Source organism: Xiphophorus hellerii, chromosome 14 (genome assembly GCF_003331165.1).
Source record: "Xiphophorus hellerii strain 12219 chromosome 14, Xiphophorus_hellerii-4.1, whole genome shotgun sequence".
In the NCBI taxonomy this organism is placed as follows: Eukaryota; Metazoa; Chordata; class Actinopteri; order Cyprinodontiformes; family Poeciliidae; genus Xiphophorus; species Xiphophorus hellerii.
In genome coordinates, this window is record NC_045685.1 from 25,746,144 (window position 1) to 25,769,607 (window position 23,464).

Below are 23,464 nucleotides of genomic sequence, written 5' to 3' on the forward strand. Positions count from 1 at the left end.
CCATCCAGCTGGAAACCTGGAGGGAGTTTCAGACCGGTGACGACATTCTGGCACGTTTAGCGTTTTAATGTTTATGTTGACTCGACCCAGTCAAAAATAACCTTCTTATGTTCTGTACCGTTGAAGACAGAAAACCTAATTCTATATTTTTTGTTTAAATGAATATTGTTCAGGTCAGTTAAAGAATAATTTATTGATCCCAAAGGGAAATTAAATATGATAATGTTAAAAACATAATAAGTTTGGTTGATGCATTAAAACAGAATTTGATGATGCAATATCTTGCAAATAGTTGTAACTATAAAGTTTAACCCAAATAACATTAGGAAATAAAAGGCTAGCAATAGTTGCTATAGTACAGGAAATGATCAGTGTATCAAACTATATATAAAAACAAGATTTAATTATGTTTTAGTGATGAAATTGTGTTTTTGTTTAAAGTTGAGTTCATATTTTAGGCCAGAATTGGTCATTGACAGTATTTAGAGTTCACTCCTTCAAATAAATCTCATTAATGCAGAAATCAAAGTCAAACTCCTTCATGTGACTTTTTTTATCTGATAAAGATGATCAGAAATTGCCTTTTTGTATTCCTAAGAAGCTAAATTAATCATTTTAATTTTATGTTAAAATCTGACTGATGGTAAAAACTGGTTGTTGGTGAAATTACTGAAAATTGTAATTGCTGCAGAAGATGAGTTTTCTGTAAACTATTTTGTTTCCTGCTTCAACAGTTATGTGTCGTTTTAGGGAGGCAGTGATCAACATCTGAACTGAATGCATGTTGGACCAAAGTCCTGAACATTAAACGTTAAGATTTCAGCGAGTCAGTCTCGCGTGCAAAGGCAGGGAACTAGACAAATCTGCAAACAGCTCCACACTTTAAAACCAACAGATGTGACTCTAGAAGGACAGAAAAACAAAACCTCTCTGTAGCTCAGTGCAAATCTTTCTACAAATGGTTACCAGTTTATTTTAGCCGCTGTAGAACACGGCAACCTCAAGGTTTTCCTCTCTTTCACCGATCCGACATGGCTGCTGTCTTCTAAAACGCAGCTAAAGTTTCAAGACAGATAAACTCAAAGATTAAACCTCGTATTCACCCTGGAACTGGATCTAATCTCCTAAACCGTTGATGTGGCTGGTCCATGCATTCAACCACTGAACTGGAAATCTACGCCGACTCCGAGAAAGGCAGAGTTAGTAAAATGACAACAGCTGTAGCTCTACAGGTTACGGAGCCATGCTAAAAGGCAGTGCTAGTAAGACGGAGAGAACAAAAATGAAAACTTCTAGAAAAGCAGAAGAAGTCAAAGCAAAGAGATGAGGAAAAGCTGTCAGGTTGGTAACCGATGAGCAGGAATTTGTGCTGGCTTCGTCATAACGGAGTACGGACAGGTTGAAACACACATTCAGACATGCATGTACATAATACACTGTGCCTTGTTTGCAAGTCTCCAAAGCCTCATTGGTGTCCATTGCTGCCAGGCTATGCACCATGCTTTAACAGACCAACATCTCTCCATCTTCTCGTCTCTTTCAGTTCTCCGTTGCTGCACCGCTTACCCTATAGTCTCCTCCTCCTCTCCTCATCGTCTCTTTTTGAAAGTCCTGTGTTGTCCAGCGCCTCTCTCGGTTTGGTCCATTGTAGTGAAAGCAGAATTGCACAGAAGCACAGAAGAAGAAGAAGAAGTAGAAGGAGGGCGTGGTTTGTCGTTTCTGCAAATACAGGCTGTTTCAAGGGTGTCCGGATTGGTCGAGAGGGAAGAACCGGGCGGCCGGCTGGACACTAGTGGGGCAGCGGCACCAGGATATCCACGTAGTTGATGGGGAAGAAGCCCGACTGGCCGTTGATCATGCCCTCGTACCAGTTCTCGTCGATCTGATTGGTCAGAGTGATGATGTCGCCCTCCTTGAAGCCTAACTCGCCCTCGTTCTCTGGCTCGAAGTCGTAGAGCGCTCGACAGCAGGGCTGGTCCATCGGCGCTGAGAGACGACGACAAAACACAAGCTGGTCACTGGACCAGTCAAAGTCATCTCCACCAATCAGAAATACACGGAGAAACACTTTATATACATGTAATCCATAATATTTTATACCGGAGATCAGCAGAGTAACAGAAATTCTACTCAAGTAGCAAATAGCAATACTTCATAATAATATTAGTCAAGCAAAAGTAAAAAAAAAACAAAAAACAATGTAGTAAAAATACTCCCAAAAGTTACTCAAGTAAATGTAATTGAGTAAATGTGTCTAGTTACTACCCAACTCTCGTCATTATGGCACAATATGAGTTGGAGTTATGGTTCGTACTCTTTACCGACATTAAAATTATTCTCAAGGTCTCTAAAAAATATAAAAAATAAATTTGACATATTTTCTACAGAGAATTTTGACTAATGTCTGGATATAAATGACAGTATAATTAGTAAAGCTCATCTCTGATCCCATTGATTCTTTTTCAATAGACATAATTATGAGGTGATGGCATGAGTCTGCCACCTGCTGGTAGAAACTGGCAACTGCATCATATTTTCTTAAAATTGAAAGCTAGAAAACAGAAATTTGGCAGAAAATTTGCCAATTTTCTCGAGGTTATTTCAACTAAATCAATAAACATTTAAATATTCTCTATGTTAAAAGGCAAAAAGATGGCAGATTTTTCTTTTTGTGCTTCATTTCTAACTCTTTTACCAGTTTTCAAGTTAATTTCCATCCACAGGTTTGAATTTAAGCCTCAGTGTGATTTTATTTTTCCGGTTGGATGCATGTTGGATACCTGGTGATTTCCCCGGGGATTTGGCCGAGTGGATCCCCCCGTTGTGGCTCTCGCTGGGGGGCAGGAGCTCCAGAGTCATCTTGGGTTTGGGAGTGTACTCCTTCCGGGGTTTACTGGACACTTCTTTTATCCTGGAGACGGGAAAAGACAAACGTTTCAGTGAAAGCGCGCAGATCTACGTTCACTGGCTTATGTCTGTGCCCAGGTGGGAGGACGGATCGATACCTGTCCTCCATCTTGCTGGAGAGCTGCTGGAGGATTTCTGAGGAGCGGCTGTGGTATTCCAACTGGGCCTGGACCAGCGCTGCCAGCTGGCTCACCTGCTCTATCTGGAGCACACACACACACACACACACACACACACACACCCACACACACACACACACACACACACCCACACACACACACACACACACACACACAGGTTGTTATGGTTCTGCCTGCTGGGCCTGAATCTGGTTCTGCTCTGCAGGCCTGAGAGTCTTTTGTTTTCCTACTGCTCTGATAAACAGAGACGTGGCTGAAAACGTGGAACTGACAGAAGAAGAAGAAGAAGAAGAAGAAGAAGAAACTGTTTACAAATAAAAAATATTCAAATATCTGATTAAGTTTCTGTTTTTAGAAGATTTTTTTTTTAATGAGTCAGTTTGTTGTTGTGATTATAAATAACAGAAAATATGAATAATACCTAATCCCTAAAGAATAATAAAAAAATATATATAAATATATAAAAAGTGCTAAAGATTTTTTTAATATAAATTAGTTACAAATTAAAATATAAAAACAAAAGTGTGAAAGTAAACTACGTAAATAAAATACAAATATATTAAAAGAAATAAAGATAAAATTAAATAAATCATATAAAATTTAAACAAATCACACAAAAATGTCAGAATTAATGGAGTTATAAAGATGAAACACAAATTGCTTTAAATTTAAACCATAAATATGCATGAAAGGAAGATTAATATCATTTAAAATGTTAAAATGATTGCAGATAATATAAACACAGTGAAAATAACTCATGAAACTGTTTAATGCCGTTTTCATATATTGTATTTCCTGTAAGTCTGGATTAAATCGTCTCCTAGCAACAGCAGGCCAGGCTTCAGCCATGTTTCTTACGTCGCTCTCCAGCAGGTTGAACATGCTCTGCTCGGCGATCTCTTTGCTCTCGTCGAACTTCTCCAGCGCCTGCTTGATCTCGTCGTCCTGGACTTTCCCCTGACGTTTCTTCTTGTAGTCGAAGTCCAGACGCCGGCCCTCCATTTTCTTCAGATGATGCTGCAGCGATCAGACACAAGACGTTAGCCGGAGCCGGTTCCGGTCGCCGTTCGGTTCGTTCGGCGTCTCCTCAGCGGTCGGCCCACCTGGATCTCCTTCAGGTCTTTATCGTGGAGGTTCTGCAGCGGGTCGATGAAGTTCTGCTTGACCTCCATGTCCAGAGCGTCCTTCACCTCGCCGAGCTCCTTCATGGCCTCGCCGGCGTCGATCAGCGCCAGGCCTGGACGAACAGAACAGAACCGTCAAGTCAAAAGTACTCATTACTAGAGTTGGGTAGTAACTAGTTACATTTACTTAAGTAACTTCAAGGAGTATTTTTACTACACTGTACATTTTACTTTTACTTGAGTAATTTTAGTATGAAGTATCTCTACTCTTTAGTGAAATTTCTGGATTTTCTACCCTCTGAATTAAAACAAACATGTTTTAACCAAAAATTCATCCTGCTGATTTGTGAGGTCACATTCAGATAATTTTTCAGACACCAACAAACATAAATTCATTACAAAAAAAAGCTGGCTGTTTTTTAAAGTGCGTCGTCTCTTTTTAGAAGCAGTAGAAACGCAAATGGAGGAATAAAAAAGTGCAAAATCTGCACCTGGAATCAACTAAACTGTTTTATTTATTAATAACTTATCTGTATTGATATTTAGTAAATTTCCCAGAAGTCTTGTGGTTCTCTGGAGCAGAACTTTGTAAACTTAAGTTCTGCTCCAAAGAACCAGCCAGAAAGTTTTTATCTCCTCTGAACAAGACAGACTAGTTCAGTTTAAATAAAAACACCTTAATAAGGGTCCACAGAGTCGATCCTGGAGGGCCGGCATCCTGCATGTTTTAGTCTCTCCCTGGTACCAACAACCTTCTCAGCAGGTCAATGTTCTTCTTGGGCCTTGATCATTTGATCCAGGTGCGTTAAACCAGGGAGAGACTAAAACATGCAGGATCCCGGCCCTCCAGGACCCACTTTGGGCCCCCTGCCTTAAAGCCTTGAACCTGCTGAGTTTCCAGTGTTTTTCTCCCCAGTATTGAAGGAAAACCCAGTTCAGTAGATGGGAGCAGCTTCCTGCTTACCAAAGCAGGACTCTTCTCCCAGATCCCGGCCAAACTTCAGCATGGCGTCTCCCAGGATGGACTCGGCCTGCGGGTAGCCGGGCCCCTTCTCCTGGCCGCGGATCTTCGACATGGTGTTGATCATACTCAGCTTGGCTCTGGATGCTGCCGGCAAGCACAGGCTCTAACTGTCAGCCATGTTTTCATACTGTGCATGTGTGTGTGTGTGTGTGTGTGAGAACCACACCTGGATTGGGCTGGAGGTACTCTGTGGTTTTGGTCATGATGTCCAGCACCGCTCTGCTGGTGATGTCCACCTTCTGCAGGAGAAAAAGAGGAACAAACTAATACATTCAGAACCAATTATCACAAAAATAAGTGATTTTTATAAGTAAAAACATAAAATAAACTAAGTCTTAATATTACACAACAATGTCAAAATAAAACAAGTAATATTAGCAGAATAAAGTTATATTGCCAGAATAAGGCAATATAACTTATTGCCTTATTCTGGCAATAAGGCAATTCTAGTAATTTCTGCATTACTAGAATGCAGAAATTTTATGAGAATTCTTCCATTAAAAATAATTGAAAAAAGTAAAATAAGGAATGTTGATACTTTGGTATCGGTTAAACAAATTAGGATATTTAAAATATTTAATATTTTAGCACATTAGAATCAAATTAGGACTTTTAAACAATAAACTACTGATTTCATTTAAAGAAAGAATCATGCCAGTTTTTAAGTTTATCAAAGCTTTTTGATCATTAATCAGAATCAGATCAGGGTTGATTGACGATCGGCCAGAAAACTGCAAACGGTGCATCACTAAGATTAAGTTATATTTGTGTTTAAACGATTAAAACAGGCAGTTATAAGCATCACAAATGCCTTGATTCAGAACTTTATAGATACTTTTAAACGGTTAATTGGACGTTTAAGGATAAATGACCTTTTCCATTTCCTTGAAGTCATCGTCCAGCTTGGTTCCTTCTGCTCCTCCGACTTTCTCGCTGACTTTCTGTGACGACGCCCGGAGAAAAACAGGAAAGACAGAAAGAGAGCGAGTTAATATTCTCATCCAGCAAACATTTTACAGCCAACAACGGGCTGATCTGAGAGCTAATGGACGGAAAACAGAGGAGAGCTGCTGCTGCTGCCGAGGAGGAAGATGGAAAAATGAGCTGATGTGTCTGATTATTTATGCAGGAAACATAAAAACATAAAAACTTTTGATCTGATAAACATCAGACCAAATACAGCTGTGATTATTATAAGATTTATAACTTTTGACATGTAGAGTTAATATCCTGAGTTCCTCTCTCCTTTGTACCGACTCCAAATGTAACATCTTCCCTTTAATTACTTCAAGACGTCTTCTTTTATCTCCATTTGTTCATTTAAAGTCATAAAAGAGCAATTAACCCTCCTTCACTTAAGGCCAGGTGACTCATTAGTTTCAGCTTTATCTAATTTTCTTGCTTCGTTTCTAAGAAAATCCATTTCAAGAGAATCCTTCAGTCTTTAAACGCCTCGGTGAGCAGCAGCAGCAGCGTCTCTGTTTTCATCATTTCTGCTGCTGGATAGATGAATATATTCCAGATTTGAAGGTTTTCTAAACAGAAATCTAAACCAGAATCTCACCTGCAGTAGATAACCTTTCAATTGATTGTCAGTTAATCAGATTGTCAGCGTTGGAGCCAGATAAAACGTGATGTATACAGTCTTATAACAGTTTTCTAATTTGCACACATAATTTTCTAACCTTCAAACTGTTGCCACATTTTTTTTAGTTGTTTACATAGAAAGCTGAAGGTTACAGTCGGCAGAAACAAGCTTCACTGTCACATCCATACTGGCAAACAGCAAACAGGTCAGAATAAAACCTGAGGGAAAATAAAGGCAGAGCAGAAATGTTATGAAGCCAGAAGGTTAGCTTAGCCAGTTAGCAAAAAAGTTGACCTGAATTCAAAGTCCAAATAAATACAAGCTGTAAAACAAAATGGTGGCCGCTGGTCAGACTGGTTCGTTTGTATACAAAGTTTAGTTTGTTTGGGGAGATGTGAACAAAAAGTGAACCTACAAACCTCGGCCTCAGTTCGGTTGAAGTGAACTCTGAGGCGGGCCGAATGTATACAAGCAGAATGGAGACCGCGCCAAAAGCAGGAAGTGGACTACAGCGCAGGGCATTCTGGGTAAATACAACCAAAACAAATGCGACAGTCAAGTGCTAGCGCTAGCGAGACTAGCGCTAGCACTTGATTTTTTTGCCAAAGACAAAAACATTTATCTAACAACTGATAAAATCTGACTTTGTGAAGAAAGAAGTTGCGCTTGGTGTTTTTTTCATTGGTTTCTGTATCATTTCCTTTGGTGGTTCTTGGTGCAGCGCCCCCACAGGCGAGGAGGGGAACAGGTTTTTCAAAAGGTTTGGTTTGTTTGACTCGCAGAACCATCGCAGCTGAAAATGTAACAGATGTTGGAGTTCTGGTCCCAAATCAAACCAAACATATCGAACTATAAAGTGTGAAAACACAAATCTCTGCAAACCTCGATGAACTAAAGCAAGATTGTAAAGAAAAGTTTGATAAAGTCAGAAAGTAGAGTAGAATCATGGAGTTGACTATTTTGGCCAACAAATGAACCAACAAATCAAGCATATAAAAACTACATAATAACAAATATAAATAAAATAGTCCATTTAATTAGTTTTCTAAGCTAACAGAATCCACTTTAAGTGTTGAAAAGCTGTTTAATTCACATCTAAAGGTTACATAATGGCACCAGTGAGGCAGCTGGTTCAGGCCTCTTGGGTCACTGTGGGAGCAGGAAGCTGCAGAGCGACAACATTATTCGCTCTCATCGCCTCAGGTTGCAGCCATGGAGGAGCAGAGTGGGCCATCAGCCGCCCACGCTCCGTTCACACACACTCACACCACACACTCACACCAATACGCTGGTAAACAAACACATAAAGACCTCACATGGCGCCAGCAGCACCATGACCCGGCCCATAAATTACTGTAATGAGGCTAATTAGCAGAACAAAATATTTATATATCGATGGAGGGATGGGAGAAAACTGTAGCCAGCTGGATTTTAGGAGTTATGAATCGGTAACCCGTCCAGGCATCCTGGGATTCCTGCAGGAGGGAGATTATACTGTCTGGTTTTACAGTGGCATCAATCGAATAAAGCCTAATTGTTAACTGAAATTATTGGAATGTGAAGTGAATTTTATGTAGCAAAATTCAAAAGCTGCACACAGATATTTCAACTAGTGTGAAATATCTGAATGTGAGCGTCTGGGATCTAAAGCAGCTGCCTCCATCAAACAAACCAGCCAAACATGAACAGCTCTGAGTGCAGGTGTGAGTGACGATGCGTTCAAAGCCCCTCCGACGGAGGAAATATGTCACAGAAAAACACGAAACCACGGCGTTTTTAAACTGAGGAGCTTCTCGGAATAAAAAAGAAGTCAAATTTAAAATTAAAACAACGCTAGACCAAGACAGGAACGAAAAGTGTGAAGGACCGACAGATGGGGATGCAGTTACCATAGAGACGAGGATGTGAAAGCTTTCTATTATGCTTCCAGGAAACAAACACAAACCTATAAGAGTGTTTTTTGCCTGCTAGGGAGGAAACCTCAGCCTGGTCTCAGTGAGGTGTGTGTGTGTGTGTGTGTGTGTTAAACTCTTACATAAGTCAGCCTATCTCAGCAGTTTCATCTTTGCCATCCTTTATTGAGGGAAATCTAAAGTGTGTTTGACCTGTTTTTACTGCCAATATTATACAACAGATGGTTCAGTTGTTTGGAACCTGGATGATAAAGAGAAGATATGAGCTGCAGAAAGTAGACAACAGACAACAATCACATCAATGTGAACAATTAGGCAGAAATTAGTCACCAAGAAGTCGAGCAAACCGCTAATTAGAGGCAAGCTAACAACTCAGAGCCCGGCTGGTGGTTGAGTCAAATGTACAGTGAACCAGAGTTATGCTAATGTCCAGCATTAGACATTAGCATAACTAATGCATAACTAATGCTAATGTCTAACTGGATTCACTTCTTACTTATCAGAGTCAAGAATCAAGCTAGCAGTAACTCAAACTTAAGCTAACAGCTGGTCAGACCTGAAAAGTCACTAACAGTCAAGTTAAATCAAAAATAGTGAATCCTAAGGAGATTTTTTTTCATCCAATACAAGAAATGCAAACATTTCTTTTCTCTATTATTCATCTTTATGATCTTATGACAGTTTTCTCAGCGGTGCAGTCTAGAGAAAGCTACTTTAGAAGCTCTTAAGTAAATGGGAACATTGTGTCTGTTGGGTATTAGTTGGATTTTTTCGCCGGAGGGCTAACAAGTCTGCAGTAGGTTGTTTATTTTACAGACATGATAACTTCTACAGCTTGTTAGCCACCTACCCAAGACTAATGCACGGTGGCCAAACAATGTGTAGCACGAAACCCCCTAACACCAACGTAGAAAGGTTAGCATTAGTTCCTCTTCCTCATAACACAACAAACAGCTGGTTGACTGTCTGTGTGCATTACATGCTTTGACTCTTTTGCCAAATCTAAAAAGTTAATTTACGTCGCAAAAGAAGGTTAAATCTCAGCTGTACTGTGATAAAATGGCAGAAAGTTGTAGGAACATGAAAAGTTAACCGACTCTTTAACAGGCCCATCTGTTCTGCTTCTCTCCTCCTCCACAGTTTCTCTCCCGTTATTCAGGACTCTCGCTGCCTCTGCTGTTTTTTCTCCTCCATCTTCCCTCTGTGGCTCTCTTGTCCTTTTATTTCTCGTCTTACATCCACACTCGCTTTCTGCTGAGTCACTCCCCGCCGAGGCCTGCAGGAAAATCAGCTTAATTACAACGCTGCCGTGACAAATGTCGGAGGTCGTGGCACCCTGACAGCAGATGGAGGCCCCTGCTCTCCAGAGGAGAACCTGACCATCAGGAGATGGAGAACTTGGCAGCCGGAGTCGGTTCATCTTATCGGCCTGCCAAAGTCCCCAGACGCCATCTTAGACGGTAGATACCAGAGGACTGATGGACAGTTTGACCAACGACTGATTAGTGTTCGAACTTTGGTGCAGGATTCTTTTGGATCAGAGCCCAGAGTCGTCCTAATGAGATGCATTTCTGCATTTTAAGTTTGAACTTGTGGTCCAGAATGTTTAATAACTCAAAACTGCAGCGTCAGCAGCAAACTTTAGATTTCCAAGCCTTTATTTTAAGGTCTTGTTCTTCTATTGCCCCCATTACTGCAGGTTCATTTATGTTTATTGGGTGTGGAAACATTTTTAATAAAAATCACTGGACCTACATTTATCGGCATCCTAAATTCCACGATTATCTCCAAAGTTTGTCCATTTTATGTCCTGTTGCAACACGGAATCGGATTTATGATATTTCTACAGAAGGGATGTCCAAAGTGTGGTCTGGGGGCTGTTAGCAGCACTTTGAATGATTGCTTACGGCCGCAAACAATTTAGGAAAGGAGCACATCTGGCCTCCAGGCTCCTTTATATTTAGGGTCACATTTTCACAGACAAAATCTTCTTAAAAGTGACCCATTATGCTTCCTTGACAGGTTAGGATAAATGTTCATCACATGTTTTTGCACAAACTCATTCTGAGATGATGGGATTTCAGTCTGCTCAGTTCTGCCTATTTTGTTTTACTTGTTGTCACTTTGAATCCAAATAAGCAGCTGCTGGCTTATTTACATATTTTAATGTGAGGTTTAAGAGGTTAAATAAAAATAAATCTACAAAATGTCTCAATCTGAGTGTAATTTCCTTGTAGTTTGTTGTATGTTTTGGCCTTCAAGGGTTTTCAATTTTATTTTTTTGGCTCTCTTCTGAATAAAAGAAAAATGCACCACTGATGTTGGCTGCTTCGTCTTTTCCTTCCCGCCTGTAATGATTTTATTGCCTGTGGTGCCGATTCCTTCGCCTGCTCCGTTTGTTTCCGCGGCAGCCGGGACGCTTGCATCATCCATGTGCATCATCTGTCGGTTAGACGCTCGACCAGAAACCCGAACAGAAAGGCTTTAATTAGCCGAGGAAACGTGACGACCCGACCCAGAGAGGCGGTTCGGCCGTAAATCACTGAAATGTTTCAGCGTTTAGACAAAGAGAAAGCAGGGAGGGTTTAAGGTTTAGGTTTTATGATGTGGAACTAAAAACATCAATAAAAATCTCCAGGAACAGAAAGAGAAACAACGACCTTCTCCACTTCGTTCATGTAACATTTTGATCCTGGATTTTAGTGTTTTATGTAAATTATTACAGAAATGTGACACATTCTGTGTGACTATAAGCTGTGATGATTAATGGTTGCCATTTATTTTCTCTTGGAAATCCTCAGCAGGAGGTTGAGAGGCTGGAAGAGGATGGAGAAAAGAAATGTGACCGAGAGACGAGGCAAAAAATGATGGGCTTTAGATGAGAGAAAGAAAAGATCAGATCTGGTTCATTTAGAGATTTACATTTCATTATTAAAATGTGATAACAGATAATTATCTGTTATCACATTTAACAGATAATTAAATCTGTTAAATGTGACGCTTAGCCAATCAGAAACATGTAATGTTGTTGTTTTATTTCACGCTTTGGGGTCATAGGTCAGGTCAGAAGCTGAAATAATACTTCAGTTTTTCCACAAAGCCGTCTACATCATCGTTTACATGAACACATGAGGGACAAGTTTTCACTCTGTAAAAAAAGCTGTTTCCATGGGAACAGAGGGCAAAAACTTTCCCATTTTAAAGAAAAACATCCCGTGATGAATTTCTAAAGAATAAAAAATCATCAAAATAAATCAGTGATATTGCCAATCCCTACAAATATATAAAAGTTCTTCACCATTTCACTCAGGCTGATGGTTTAAAATACAGATTTATGAACTAATGAAAGAGTAGGAACAATTACTAAAGTAGAAACGTTAATATAAAAACTATTCAATTAAAAGACTTAGACTTAGACTTGTACTTTATTGATCCTTTGGGAAGACTCCCTCAGGAATTAAAAATGCAAAAATTAGTTTATTGTGATTCTTTTCCTTTGTTTTAATTGCCCAACATTTTTTAATGAAATCTGTATGTCATTAAAGATTAAAAAAATTAATAATTCTTTTTTTTTTACCTTAATAAAATAAAAAATCAGGATGTTTTCTCCAGTTTTCCATATTTTCTTTGATCCTAGGATCCACTTATTGGAGCTAGCTATATGTGATTATATGGAAATATGAAACGTTGACTAAATGTTTCTGAAGTGTTGAGGATTTTTCCTCCACAGCCTCTTTAATCTCCTGCAGCGTGTAAATATTCGAGCTCTTCAGCTGGTATCCTGTCATCCGCCCTCAGTTTAAACTGGGTTCAGAGTGGAGGCGTGCGACAGGAACGGAAAACTAAATTCTCGCTGAAAGCTTCAAGAAATATCCTGAGAGACTTTCAGGTTCGGAGAGGAGAAGCAGAGATCTTTGATGAAGGAGGATTTTATCTCTGTAATCAGAACCAGAGCCGATCAATCAGATTGATCTGAAGGCGGCTTTAATCCAGACATGATAGGAAAAGATGGAAAAAATAAAGAGACTGAGGAGCAGAAACTAAGAGGGTCTTGATAGTCTGATATTCTTGGTTTGATTTGAGACCAAAACTTCAACATTTGTGTCATTTTCAGCTGCTGTGGTTTTCTTTCTCTCTGCTGTGTGTCAATCCAACTGACACAGGTTGAAAAACCTGTTCCCCTCCTGGCCTGTGGGGGCGCCACCCAAGAAACACTGAAGGAAACAAATCAAAAACTTCTGAAAAAACTCAAAAACTTCATGCTTTTGGAGAGGCTTTTTGGGGGTTTGCGGATTCACACCTCCCCAAAACGAGCCAGACGTTTTAGCCGAAGAAACTGGAACTGGATTAACGCGAACTAAACATTTCACCCTGAACCAGGAGGCAGAAATGAGGCGACTGACGGCAGCAGAACCGGTTGGTGAGAGTTTCTCTGAGACCTTTTTGGTTCCTGCAGGAATCCTGACCAGCTGCACTGCAGCAGCTGCTGCAGCATTAACTAAACATGAGAGCAGAGGGGAAACCAGCTGCAGCTCATCGCAGCTTCAACTACAGGATGTAGGAAAAAAAAACTTCAAAACCTGCAGAAAACACCAGATTCACTGAAAGTAAACAGACACTGCAGCCTACAGCAACGTTTTCTACTGTTTTATTATTCCAAAACTTATTTGCAACAAATTTTCTGACATTTTTAGACTTTTGAAACTTCCCAGATTTTTGTCAGCCGATTCCAGAAAATTTGCAATGAACTCAATAATGTGCATTAGTGCCAAAAAGGTGGGAATCCGATGATTTTTGCGTGAATTGTGAAGAGAATAATGGGCGACTTTTCGTTGAGCTAATATTTGAAAATGTGCTGAGAATAGTTTGACTCAATAATGTTTGAGTTTCAGTGATTAAATACAAATATGGACAAAAATAGCTGCTACTTCTATGTGATTTCTGAAATAAAATGTACTTATTGTGTGGAATATAACTTCCTTCTATCAAAATTGATTCAAATATCTTCAATATGTGAAACTAGCAGCAACAAGTGGAGGAGGGGAAGCGCTGTTTCCTCTCTTAGGCATTAAAACTAATATAAACAACAGGAATGATATGAGAATGACGTCTATATTGTAAAAATTGTAATGTTTATGTGCCACAGCAGCTGATTCCTGTTTGAAACATTAATTATCTGTGGCTAATAGAGTCGATTAAAGTGAAAGGAGAAGAAGAAACGATGCAACAGAAACACCCCAAAGCCTCCGGATCCATTTCTGCCCTCATTACTATTCACACCATGAAGTTGGACATAAAGCGGCGCTGGAGTCACGACTCGCTGGCGGTAAAAACAAAAACACATCTGACACAAAAACAACTAAATCCTGCAGCTTATGGAGCAACTAAGACTTTTCATTTTTACAGTTTACATTTTGATCATAAAACAAACAACTGCTAAATGAAAATAAGAATTAATTCATTTTTATTTTAAGAAACCAAACTGAACGCAACTGTCCCAGTTTGACCAGACAGTGGCGCTGCTTTGTGTCAGTTTCACTGAGTAACTTTACTTTATGACTGAAAGTTTGGTTTTATCAACTGAAGCTATTAAACGTTCAAAAAATAAAAGCACTTATTTTTGGTCAGTTTGTTCAGAATGATCGAGTTCAACCAAAGATTTTCCCAACACATGACAAAAACGCCTCACATGTCCAACAAAAACATCAACTGATCAGAGAGTCGGATCTGATCAGAGGCTCATCAGCGCCGTTAGCCAGTCGTTAAGATTTAATTAGTTCAATTGATCAGTTTTCTCTGTTTTCAGCACCAGGACTTTCCTGCTGCGTGTTTCTGATCCGCAGAACCAAACGGACTCCGACTACAAGAAGTGACAAACCGTTTAAATGGAGTTAATTTCAGGTTAATTTCAACTAATTAACTGAAACTAAACGCATTTTAATCGATAAGAATACACTGACAGACGTTTTCAATTCAAAAACCAATTTTTTCTGCTAAATTATTGACTAAATAGACATGAGATCAAATATATTTATTGCTTGTAACCTTTTATTGAGGTTGTTCAACCATAAAATTGTAAATATATGCAAATATATATATTTACATTATTGTGTCAACAAAATAAATCAAAGTGTAAATAAATATTAAATAAGCGTTTGGTTTGTAGCTTTCATTTTCCCGCAGCTACAGCTGATCTTGAACACGTTTAGATTTTTGTTAATAAGTTTGAATTTTGTACAGTTTGTTTTATTACGCCTGTAGATTTTATATTAAAAAACTGATTAATGGTGTTAAAATTTTAACCTGTTAAAATCTTTGTAATTGTTTTATAATCATGATGTGATGATTATGTTGCACAAACAGGATAATTTCATCCAGAAGGTGGCAGCAGCACAAAAGTTGATTTTGTTTTATTGCGATTTTCTGTGATATCAATAAGAATTATGATTAAAAAACTTTTTTTTTTAACTTATTTTTTAGGAAACTGCATTCATAGACACACAAACAGAAATTCTGCTCTTGGAAAACATAAATTTTTTTCAGGAGTGTGATTTATATCTCTAAGCTGCACACAAAGACATTTAATCATATTTTCTTATTGAATGAAAAAAACAGTGGAGAAAACTGTAAAATTAACATTTTCAATAATATTGCCAGGTTTTTTTGTAAATTGTCGTTATTTTAATTTTTTTGAGTGAATAAATCAAATTTTTTACCATGATCCAATTTTTTCATGATAAATAAATATGATAGATGCCGTTATGTTATAATGTGATGGTGTTCAGAAACGTTTTTTACCTCCGTCTGCTACAGCTAGCTGTGAAGCTAACAGCAGGTCCGTTTATTTTATCAAAATATTACAACAAAAACAGAAAAATTAGCTGTGAGCGTCCTTCCTGATGTGACCTTTAACCTCCGCCTAGGAAGAGTTTATCATAAACAGTCGTCATCGTCTGTCAGCTGATAATAAACTCAACGTCTGTCGGAGTCGCACAGAGACGAGGTCAAAGGTCACGGTTCAGCTGGAATGATCTTCCTCTGCCTCCCCGTCACGAGCGATGCCCTCAAGGATGATTAATTATTGAGCTACAGAACGAGCCAAAAGTGAGTGTGTGTGTGTGTGTGTGAGTGTGTGTGTGTTGGCATCACGCCTACTCTCTGCCGACACGCGTGTGGTTGCCATGACAACACGGTCCACGGAGCCGGCAGGAACAGAAGGAGAATTAAACACATTTACATTGTTTACGCCCTTTATGTCCAACTATAAATGTCATATTTAATTCTCCTTTAATCTAAATGTCAATTTTTTAAGAAAAAAAGGAGCTTAAAAACATAAATTGAACAAATAATAGACAGAATGTAGTGTAATTTTTTAGACTTTGGATAAATTTACTTAAAATCTAAATAAAATTACTGGATTTAGTTTAATTATTGATTATAAAGTTAATCATTTTGAGTCTGAACGAGGGATGGGCGATATTGGCAAAAAGTTATTTCAGGTTATATTTCTTTAAATACCTCAATAACAATATTCTGCATTTTACTTATTTAAACTAAATTTGGCCAAATATGTAACTTCAAGAGTTTTTTTTCTACTTTCCTTTTTAAACAGTGACTGGAATAAAAGAAAGATATTAATATGTAAATATATATATATATAAAAAATCTCATAATACACGTAGTGTGTCAAAGAAAGAAATCGAAGTGTAAATCAGTATTAAATAAGTGTTTTTGTTTATAGCGTCTGTGTTCCCTCAGCTAAAACCGACACAAATAGATTTTCATTAATAAATTACTCTTTCCATTAATTGGATAAAAATAAATTAATGAATCACTTCAACCGTTTTCTACAATATTAGAAATATGTTAAAAGATGCATAATTCCTTTTTTCAGTAAGACGGTGATTCATTTTTGGATCAGCAGATTAGTAATTGGATATAAAAATTAACTTAATACGAAATTTTTGCAGAATTTGAACCAGGTTAAGTTCTGGGTTGAACATATTTACAGACAAAGAATTTTTTTAACTTAAATATTAAATGCATATAATTTTTTGTACAGTTTTGACTTAATTACGACTTTGAATATGTTCTTTCAGCAAATTATTTCAATAATCAGATTAATCATAATTAATTGTTTCAGCCATTTCATATGTAAAGAAAACTGAGCAGTAATTGGAAGTAAAAATCCACATTTCTAGATTTGACCTCATTTCCTCGTGGCTCTTTGTGCTTCTTCTGCGTTTCTACACCTGGACATCGATCTGTTCTCGCTCTCGGGTTTCATTCGGGTCGCCGGTGTCTCGTTTCCCGCTCCGTCGCCGTCGCCAACGCCGTTGATGCCGCCGCTCTGCTCTGGGCTGCGTGAGGAAACGCTGCCATGCTGGGACGTGGCCTACATTTTAGTTTCAGTTTTCAGATTCCTCCGCTGTGTTCGGATTCCAGCACAAACGAATCCATTGATGTAAAAAGGAAGGAAAACACCGAGCAGCTCAGTTCTTATTAGACAAACACTAATATTAAAAAACCTTTAACGTTACACTGAGAATTAAAATGAAAATGCCAAATCCATAAATGATCCTATTGCTGTTAAAATGTTTAAAACTGTTTATTCTGGATTTCCTTCCACAAATTTCTCACTGCAGTTTACTGGAGTTCTGGCCCATTTCTCCAGACAGAACCGGTGGAACTGGGTCAGGTTCTGGGGTCAGAGGTCAGGGGTCAGGTTAAACTCTGGCTAAAGGAAACATTTTTCCAAAATGTTACTCAAAAGTAGCAATGCTTCATAATACAGTTAGTTACTAAAGTAAAAGTATGAAGTAAAACATAATAAAAATTCTCCTAAAAGTAATTTTTTCCCAACAACGTTTTTCTAGTAAATGTAATTAGCTAATTCTGGTAATGTTTTTTATTTTAATTAGGGAACTAATAGCAAAAGTCTGGAAATTGACCAAAACTACAAAAACAAACAAAAATATCCCAGTAGGAGTCCAACAAAAACTTGTAGAAACTCGTATTAAAAGAACTGGAAATATCGGTCCATATCAATAATTATTGATTTTTTGGTTTTTAATATCTGAAATACTGACCAGCTGTTGATGTGACGTTTCCTGGTTCATCCAGTTTTCTCTCCACACCGTTTATTTTTAATTTTTGAGCAGTTGTGAGTCAAAATGGCGGAACTTTAAACTGCTACTCAACAAGTTGTTGCTAGGTAACCAAAGAATGAGTTAGTTGCTAGGTAACCAAAGAACGAGTTAGTTTGTTGATTCTAGTCTGCCGTCATCTCCCAGAATGCTGTGCGGTTCTGGGTCAGAGTTCAGTGAATACTCCATCAGGCATCTTATCGAATGATATTGATCTTGCGTCTTTTGCGATATTGTTATTGATTTATTGTCCAGCCATAAAAGAGCTAATGTTTAGCTAACTTGCAGCTCCAGCTCTTGTTTTAGTTTATAAATAAATGTTTTTTTTTACCTGTAATTACCTGTTAAAGATGGAGGACGTAATGTGGTGTCGTGTTTTTAATCAGGATAATCATGAGCCAGCCGTACGGCTCTCTGCGCTCGGTGTGTGAAACATGAATAAAGCATGTTAGCGAATCAGATCACAGCGGCCGACATCTGCAGGGATCATCATCATCATCATCAAAGAGACGACCAATCAGCTTCCAGAGCCACCAGTCTGTGATGTCTCGTGCCGCCAGCCGCTTTCCCATAATGCCTTCTGTCGATTCCCTGATCTATTTCAGGCATCATCTCACCTCACTACAAGCATCTGATTCAAGCTTTGATTTTCTTTTTCTTTCATCTCAAACATCAAGCCAGATCCCTGAACTGATCAGTGGGATTTCCTCTGCTTTTGAAAGCAATAAAAATGTTTATTATGATTCAAAGTTACAAGTTTTTCTTTAAAATAATAAAGAGAAAAATGTCAACTATGATGATTACCACCTTAAAAATGAACATTTAGATGATACTCTTTGATGTCTCACACTAAAATAAGTCCTTTTAAGAGGCTTTAATCTCTTAAAAGATTAAGAGTGTTTTATCTGTCAGACCAACACAAAGTAATGCAAAGCAGAATAAAAATTATGGATTTCAACATTTTTAGCAAATAAAATCCATAAAGTTTTGGCGTGCAGAAGCATTCAGCCCTCATGAAGACATAGTTTGTAGAGATTCACACACAGGAAGTCTCTTTAGACGCCTAGAAAATGAAGTTTTATCAATTATTTTGCTGAAATCAGATGTTCAGAAGATAACATCTGGAAACATCAGTTTCAAGTCCCAATTTCTCTACTGAATTTTCCCGTTTCAGGATTCAAATAAATTTAACTAAATCAGGACATTTTTATTACGTTTTTCATGTAATAAAAACTGTAGATTGGGATGTTAAAATACCAACTTCCCAAATACCATTGTGCCAATGCTATTTGACACAGTATTATCTGGCGTTGGTGAAGCAGCCAATCCAGGAGCGGCATTCGTTTTGCTTCCTGTTGATTGGCTGAACCCCAAAGATCTGAAACATGGGAGATGTTAATGTTAGTTTCTGTTGTGCTGCTAAGACAGTTTCCTTTAGGGTTGAAAAATGTATCACAATATAAGTCTTTCATTTGAATCAATATTGATAATTATTGATTAGTTTGTAGTTTTAAATATCTGAAATACTTCCAAAATGGTGGCGTGACATTTTCTATTCTATCTATTCACTTCATGATTTTTATTTCTAAGAAGTTTTAAGGCACAGTGGTGAAACCTTAAACTGCTGCTGCACATGTTACTCAACAGGTTGTTGCTAGGCAACCACAACTCACTCATCAGGCTGTTGCTAGGTAACCAAAGAGCGAGTGTGTTTTAGCTAGCCGTCTTTTCTCTGCCTACATCTCAGTTTAGTGAAACTATTGAATATTTTATATTTTAATTGATCAGATGTCTATTGCAGTAGATACTGTTATTGATTTATTACCCAGCCCGTTTCCACGGTGAGTATTAATGTATATTAATGAATGTTTGATGTTTGAACTGTTAAAATATTAATTAAATATCTGCATTTTAGAAGGCAGGTTGGCTGTGGCTCCTAACTCCTGCGAGTACCGGGGATCTACTGTAGGTCTGGACTTTGACTAGACCATTCCAACACGTGAATATGCTTTGTTGTAAACTATCCTGTAACTTTTAGATGAATCTCTGCTCCTACACAGAAAACGTTCCACGTGTCTGCTGAACTTTTCAGATTTTATTTGTAAAATAAAAATGAAACTATTTTACTTCACAGTAAAAATATACAGCAGTTTGTGTTGGTTTATCACATAAAACCCAGTAAAGACACTGTGTGGCTCCAGAGGGATGAATAATTTAGCAAACAGAATAAAAACTAAAGTCACGCAGAGGAGAAGGAGCAGGATGGTTCATGCTGCTGTGCTTTTTATTTTTATGTTTTTGCTTCCTGCTCTGCTGCAGTGACCCAGTTTTCACCCTCAGGGATCAATAAACATCATCTCCTCTCTTTATTGGCGCCGCCGCCTGACAAACGCCACAGAGATGTGCAGGAATCCGTCCCGCTGACAGCCGGACAGAAAACAGGAAGATTCCTCCTGGAGTTTATCTGGTCTCAGACGGGAAACATTTCATGATGCTGCAGGAGCTCAGAGCACTATATGAAGGTGGAATTAATTCGATTTTTATTTAATTTTGATTATTTTTTATATTTCCTGAAGCCGCTGTTGAAGTTTATATGATGCCCCAGATTTTAAACTGCAGAAATGTTTCAGACGTTTTTGTCTGAACAACAGCAGTGACCTTAGAGAAGCAATTGCTGCTGCGCATCAACCTGGGAAGGATTATACAGATATTTTTTAATCTTTGTGAAGTTAAAGTGAAATAAAGGGGAAAATTGCAGCGCTCACAGAAAAAGTTAAAAACCATTAGGATGCGATTAAAGTTATTTAATCCAGTTAATTTCAGGGTCTGAAGTAAGCACTATATTCAATTCAAAAACCTTTTTTAAAGCTAAATTATTGAATAAATATCACCAAAATATTATCAACATTCCATAAAGTAGTTTTTAGAAAATAACTACTTCATTCCTCAAATATTATGACTTTATTCTCCACCTGAAATCAAAGTCCAAATAAACAGAAGCTTCAAAGCCAAACAAGATGGCCGCCCTGGGCGCAGTGACATCACTTTGAACTTTGGAGACCCAAAAAGTTCATGGTGGAAAAAAAAAATCCAGATTTTCAGAAAAAAAAAGGGGCATTGCTAGCAAACATTAATCAGCGGTTAGGAGTTTTTATCGGCATGTAAACATCCAGACGAGAAACTGGACTTTCCTCTGACGGGTTTCCAGAACCAACAGCAGCAAAGTGAAGAAGAAGAAACCGGAGGACTAACGAGACGGAGACGGAGAGGACGCTGAGCGGAGGAGACAGGATGTCCGTCCGCGCTCCGTCTCCGTCTCCTAAACAGAACCAACAGGCAGCTGACAGGCAGAGCTGCGGGTCAGAGGTTCTGCTCATTAACAACCGGGTCAGCCGCTTCGCCTGGTTCTGATCGCACAGATACACAAACAGATGAGCTTCAGTCAGAGGTAAAGGTTCGGTTTGAAAGACGGAGAGATGATGAAAGGATGAAAAGAAGATGGAAATATGGAGCGATGAATGAATGAGGAGGAAAACAGAGAAATTTAATATCAAAGCTCCGTGTTCAGAATAATAAAACCTGCTGTAAAAAAACTGAAGGAACGTGATGATAAGAAACGACGGAGCGCAACAGAAACAAACATGAAGTCTATTAAAATTCTGCTAACAAACAAAGAGACGACAAGAAACGTGGAAAACAGGAAGGATCAGAAAAACCAGGATTTAAACAATGTCACAGAGACGGAGGAAGAAAATATTACACAAGAGATTTGATTATTAAAAAATCCACGTTTCCATTCTCCTCTCAACATCAGTACAATACAGAACCAATCTATTGATCATTTTTCTGATAAACTGATTCATAGCTGAATAGCAAAAGATGCTTAATAAGAGATTTATTTTTACAGAATTTGAATCAGCTGCTGTTTGTTGTTCTGGGTAAAACAGATTTACAAACATTTGGTTTATCATAAATGTGGGATGTTTGTTTTTTGACCAGTCTTTGGCTTTTCTTTGGACTTTGGTAACTTGTAATATTTCTTCTGGTAAACCCTTAAAAGCCCAGCAGGTGGAAGACAAAATTAAATATTTCAGGCAAAGCGAAAAAACTCCAGCAAATAATCAGGATCTAAAAGGTAAATATTGACAAAACAGTGAAAAAATAATTTTTAAAAACTGAAAGAAGACCAGAGTTTTCAGCTAATATCTAAAACTGTGTTATATCTGCTATATGTATCAAACAAAACACACCAGACCTGACCTTTGAACTCATTCTTACCGCTTTCATAAACGCTCTACTAAATATCCTCCACAGGCTTTTAAAACGAGCCGCAACAACTTTTAATCAAACACAAACAGCATCCAGGATGTAGCTAGCACAATGTGGTCACATGGTTCCTGAAGCTCTCATTTGATTGGCTGACAGGTCCACCATGGCGACTCCTTCCCAGGAAATAGCAACTTAACTAAATACAGTTAAAAAAAATAAATAAATGATGGATGGATTTAAGTTAAAGAAACGCTTAAAATTGTGAACAATAACAGAGAAAAGATGCTGATAGAGAATAACATGAATTAATAGGTTAAAAGAAAAAAGAGAATAAAATGGATGAATAAAAGGTGAAAATAGACTGAGAGATTTCTTCATATAGAAAGGTGAGAAGGAATGATGGAGTGATAATAGATGGGAGTTTGGATGATCTGAAATAAAATACAAATGAAAATCGAGACATGCTAATTAAGACTGATGAAGAAAGTAAAGAAAAGAAAGGATGGAAGATGGAGGGATGACGGCGGAAGAATGTGGAGGAGGATGGAGGGAATTCCCTGTTGCTTGAAGCAACAGCCAATCAGCTCTGCAGACTTCCAGCACATAAACTGTTACATAATGTTACAGAAGGGGGTTCACCCTCATTTTAACGCTAAAAACACACAAAATATCGCGAGAATTGTTCAAGCGTCTCAATAAAACAGCAACCGATTGAGAATTTAATTTGAAAAATCTAAAAAAAAAAAAAAGAAACATTATAAACTGAACATATGAGCAAATATATTCATAGAAATGTTGCCAAATAACACATCACGGCTTTGATTGGATAAAATAAACATATTAGAAACTATATTTATGAAGAATTGGAGCGTTTTATGGATAACGAAGAAAATGAGATTCAGTGTTTACCTCGCAGCTCTTCAGGTTTCAGTAAATAAACTGACTTTCATCAAATTCAGGCGCATTAATGTGTAATTATTGCCTAAAAAGAGACCCAAACATGAAAAAGTAACAAATATATGAACATGTTGTCTGTTTACCTGGGTGGCTTTATGGAACTGCTTTTTCAACCCCGCGACAGACATCCTCTCTTCGGCTTCACAGGCAGAAATAAAGAGCGGAAATAAAGATTTCAGGCTATTTCCGGCGGGCTGGAGGCTTTGACTCGCGCTCAGAGGAGAAAGTGTCGGTAAATCCTCCAGGTAGCGGCGGATACGGTCCGATTTTCCCGAGGAAACTGGAGGAAAGAGGAGCCAGCGAGGATGATGATAGTCAGACCAAACCCAGCTGGATCTATTTTCAGGCGGACACAGATCGTCTAATAACAAGATGAGTCACCCCAACTGGAAACAT

The 23,464-nt window shown here is 38.2% G+C and overlaps 1 protein-coding gene across 1 annotated transcript; it reads right to left on the bottom strand.

Annotated features, from left to right (window-relative positions):
* On the bottom strand, window positions 1–23,408 carry sh3gl2b (SH3 domain containing GRB2 like 2b, endophilin A1). The gene is made up of 9 exons (XM_032582553.1): window positions 23,152–23,408; window positions 6,068–6,136; window positions 5,362–5,434; window positions 5,136–5,279; window positions 4,151–4,284; window positions 3,906–4,064; window positions 3,006–3,109; window positions 2,781–2,911; window positions 1–1,986 (listed from the first exon to the last, which is right to left on the bottom strand). The coding sequence occupies exons 1-9, from the start codon at window positions 23,194–23,196 to the stop codon at window positions 1,790–1,792; spliced, it is 1,056 nt and encodes a 351-aa protein (XP_032438444.1). The 5' UTR covers window positions 23,197–23,408; the 3' UTR covers window positions 1–1,789.
* Between the last annotated feature and the right edge of the window lie 56 nt (window positions 23,409–23,464).

What these genes read in the sequence shown, in the direction of transcription:
- sh3gl2b (XM_032582553.1), bottom strand. Translation starts at nt 23,196, where the DNA reads ATGTCTGTCGCGGGGTTGAAAAAGCAGTTCCATAAAGCCACCCAG. An exon ending in TCAACCTGCTGGAGAGCGAC is followed by an intron (nt 3,110 to 3,905) that starts GTAAGAAACATG and finishes TGTGTGCTCCAG; the next exon opens with ATAGAGCAGGTGAGCCAGCT. An exon ending in ATCCCCGGGGAAATCACCAG is followed by an intron (nt 1,987 to 2,780) that starts GTATCCAACATG and finishes GTCGTCTCTCAG; the next exon opens with CGCCGATGGACCAGCCCTGC.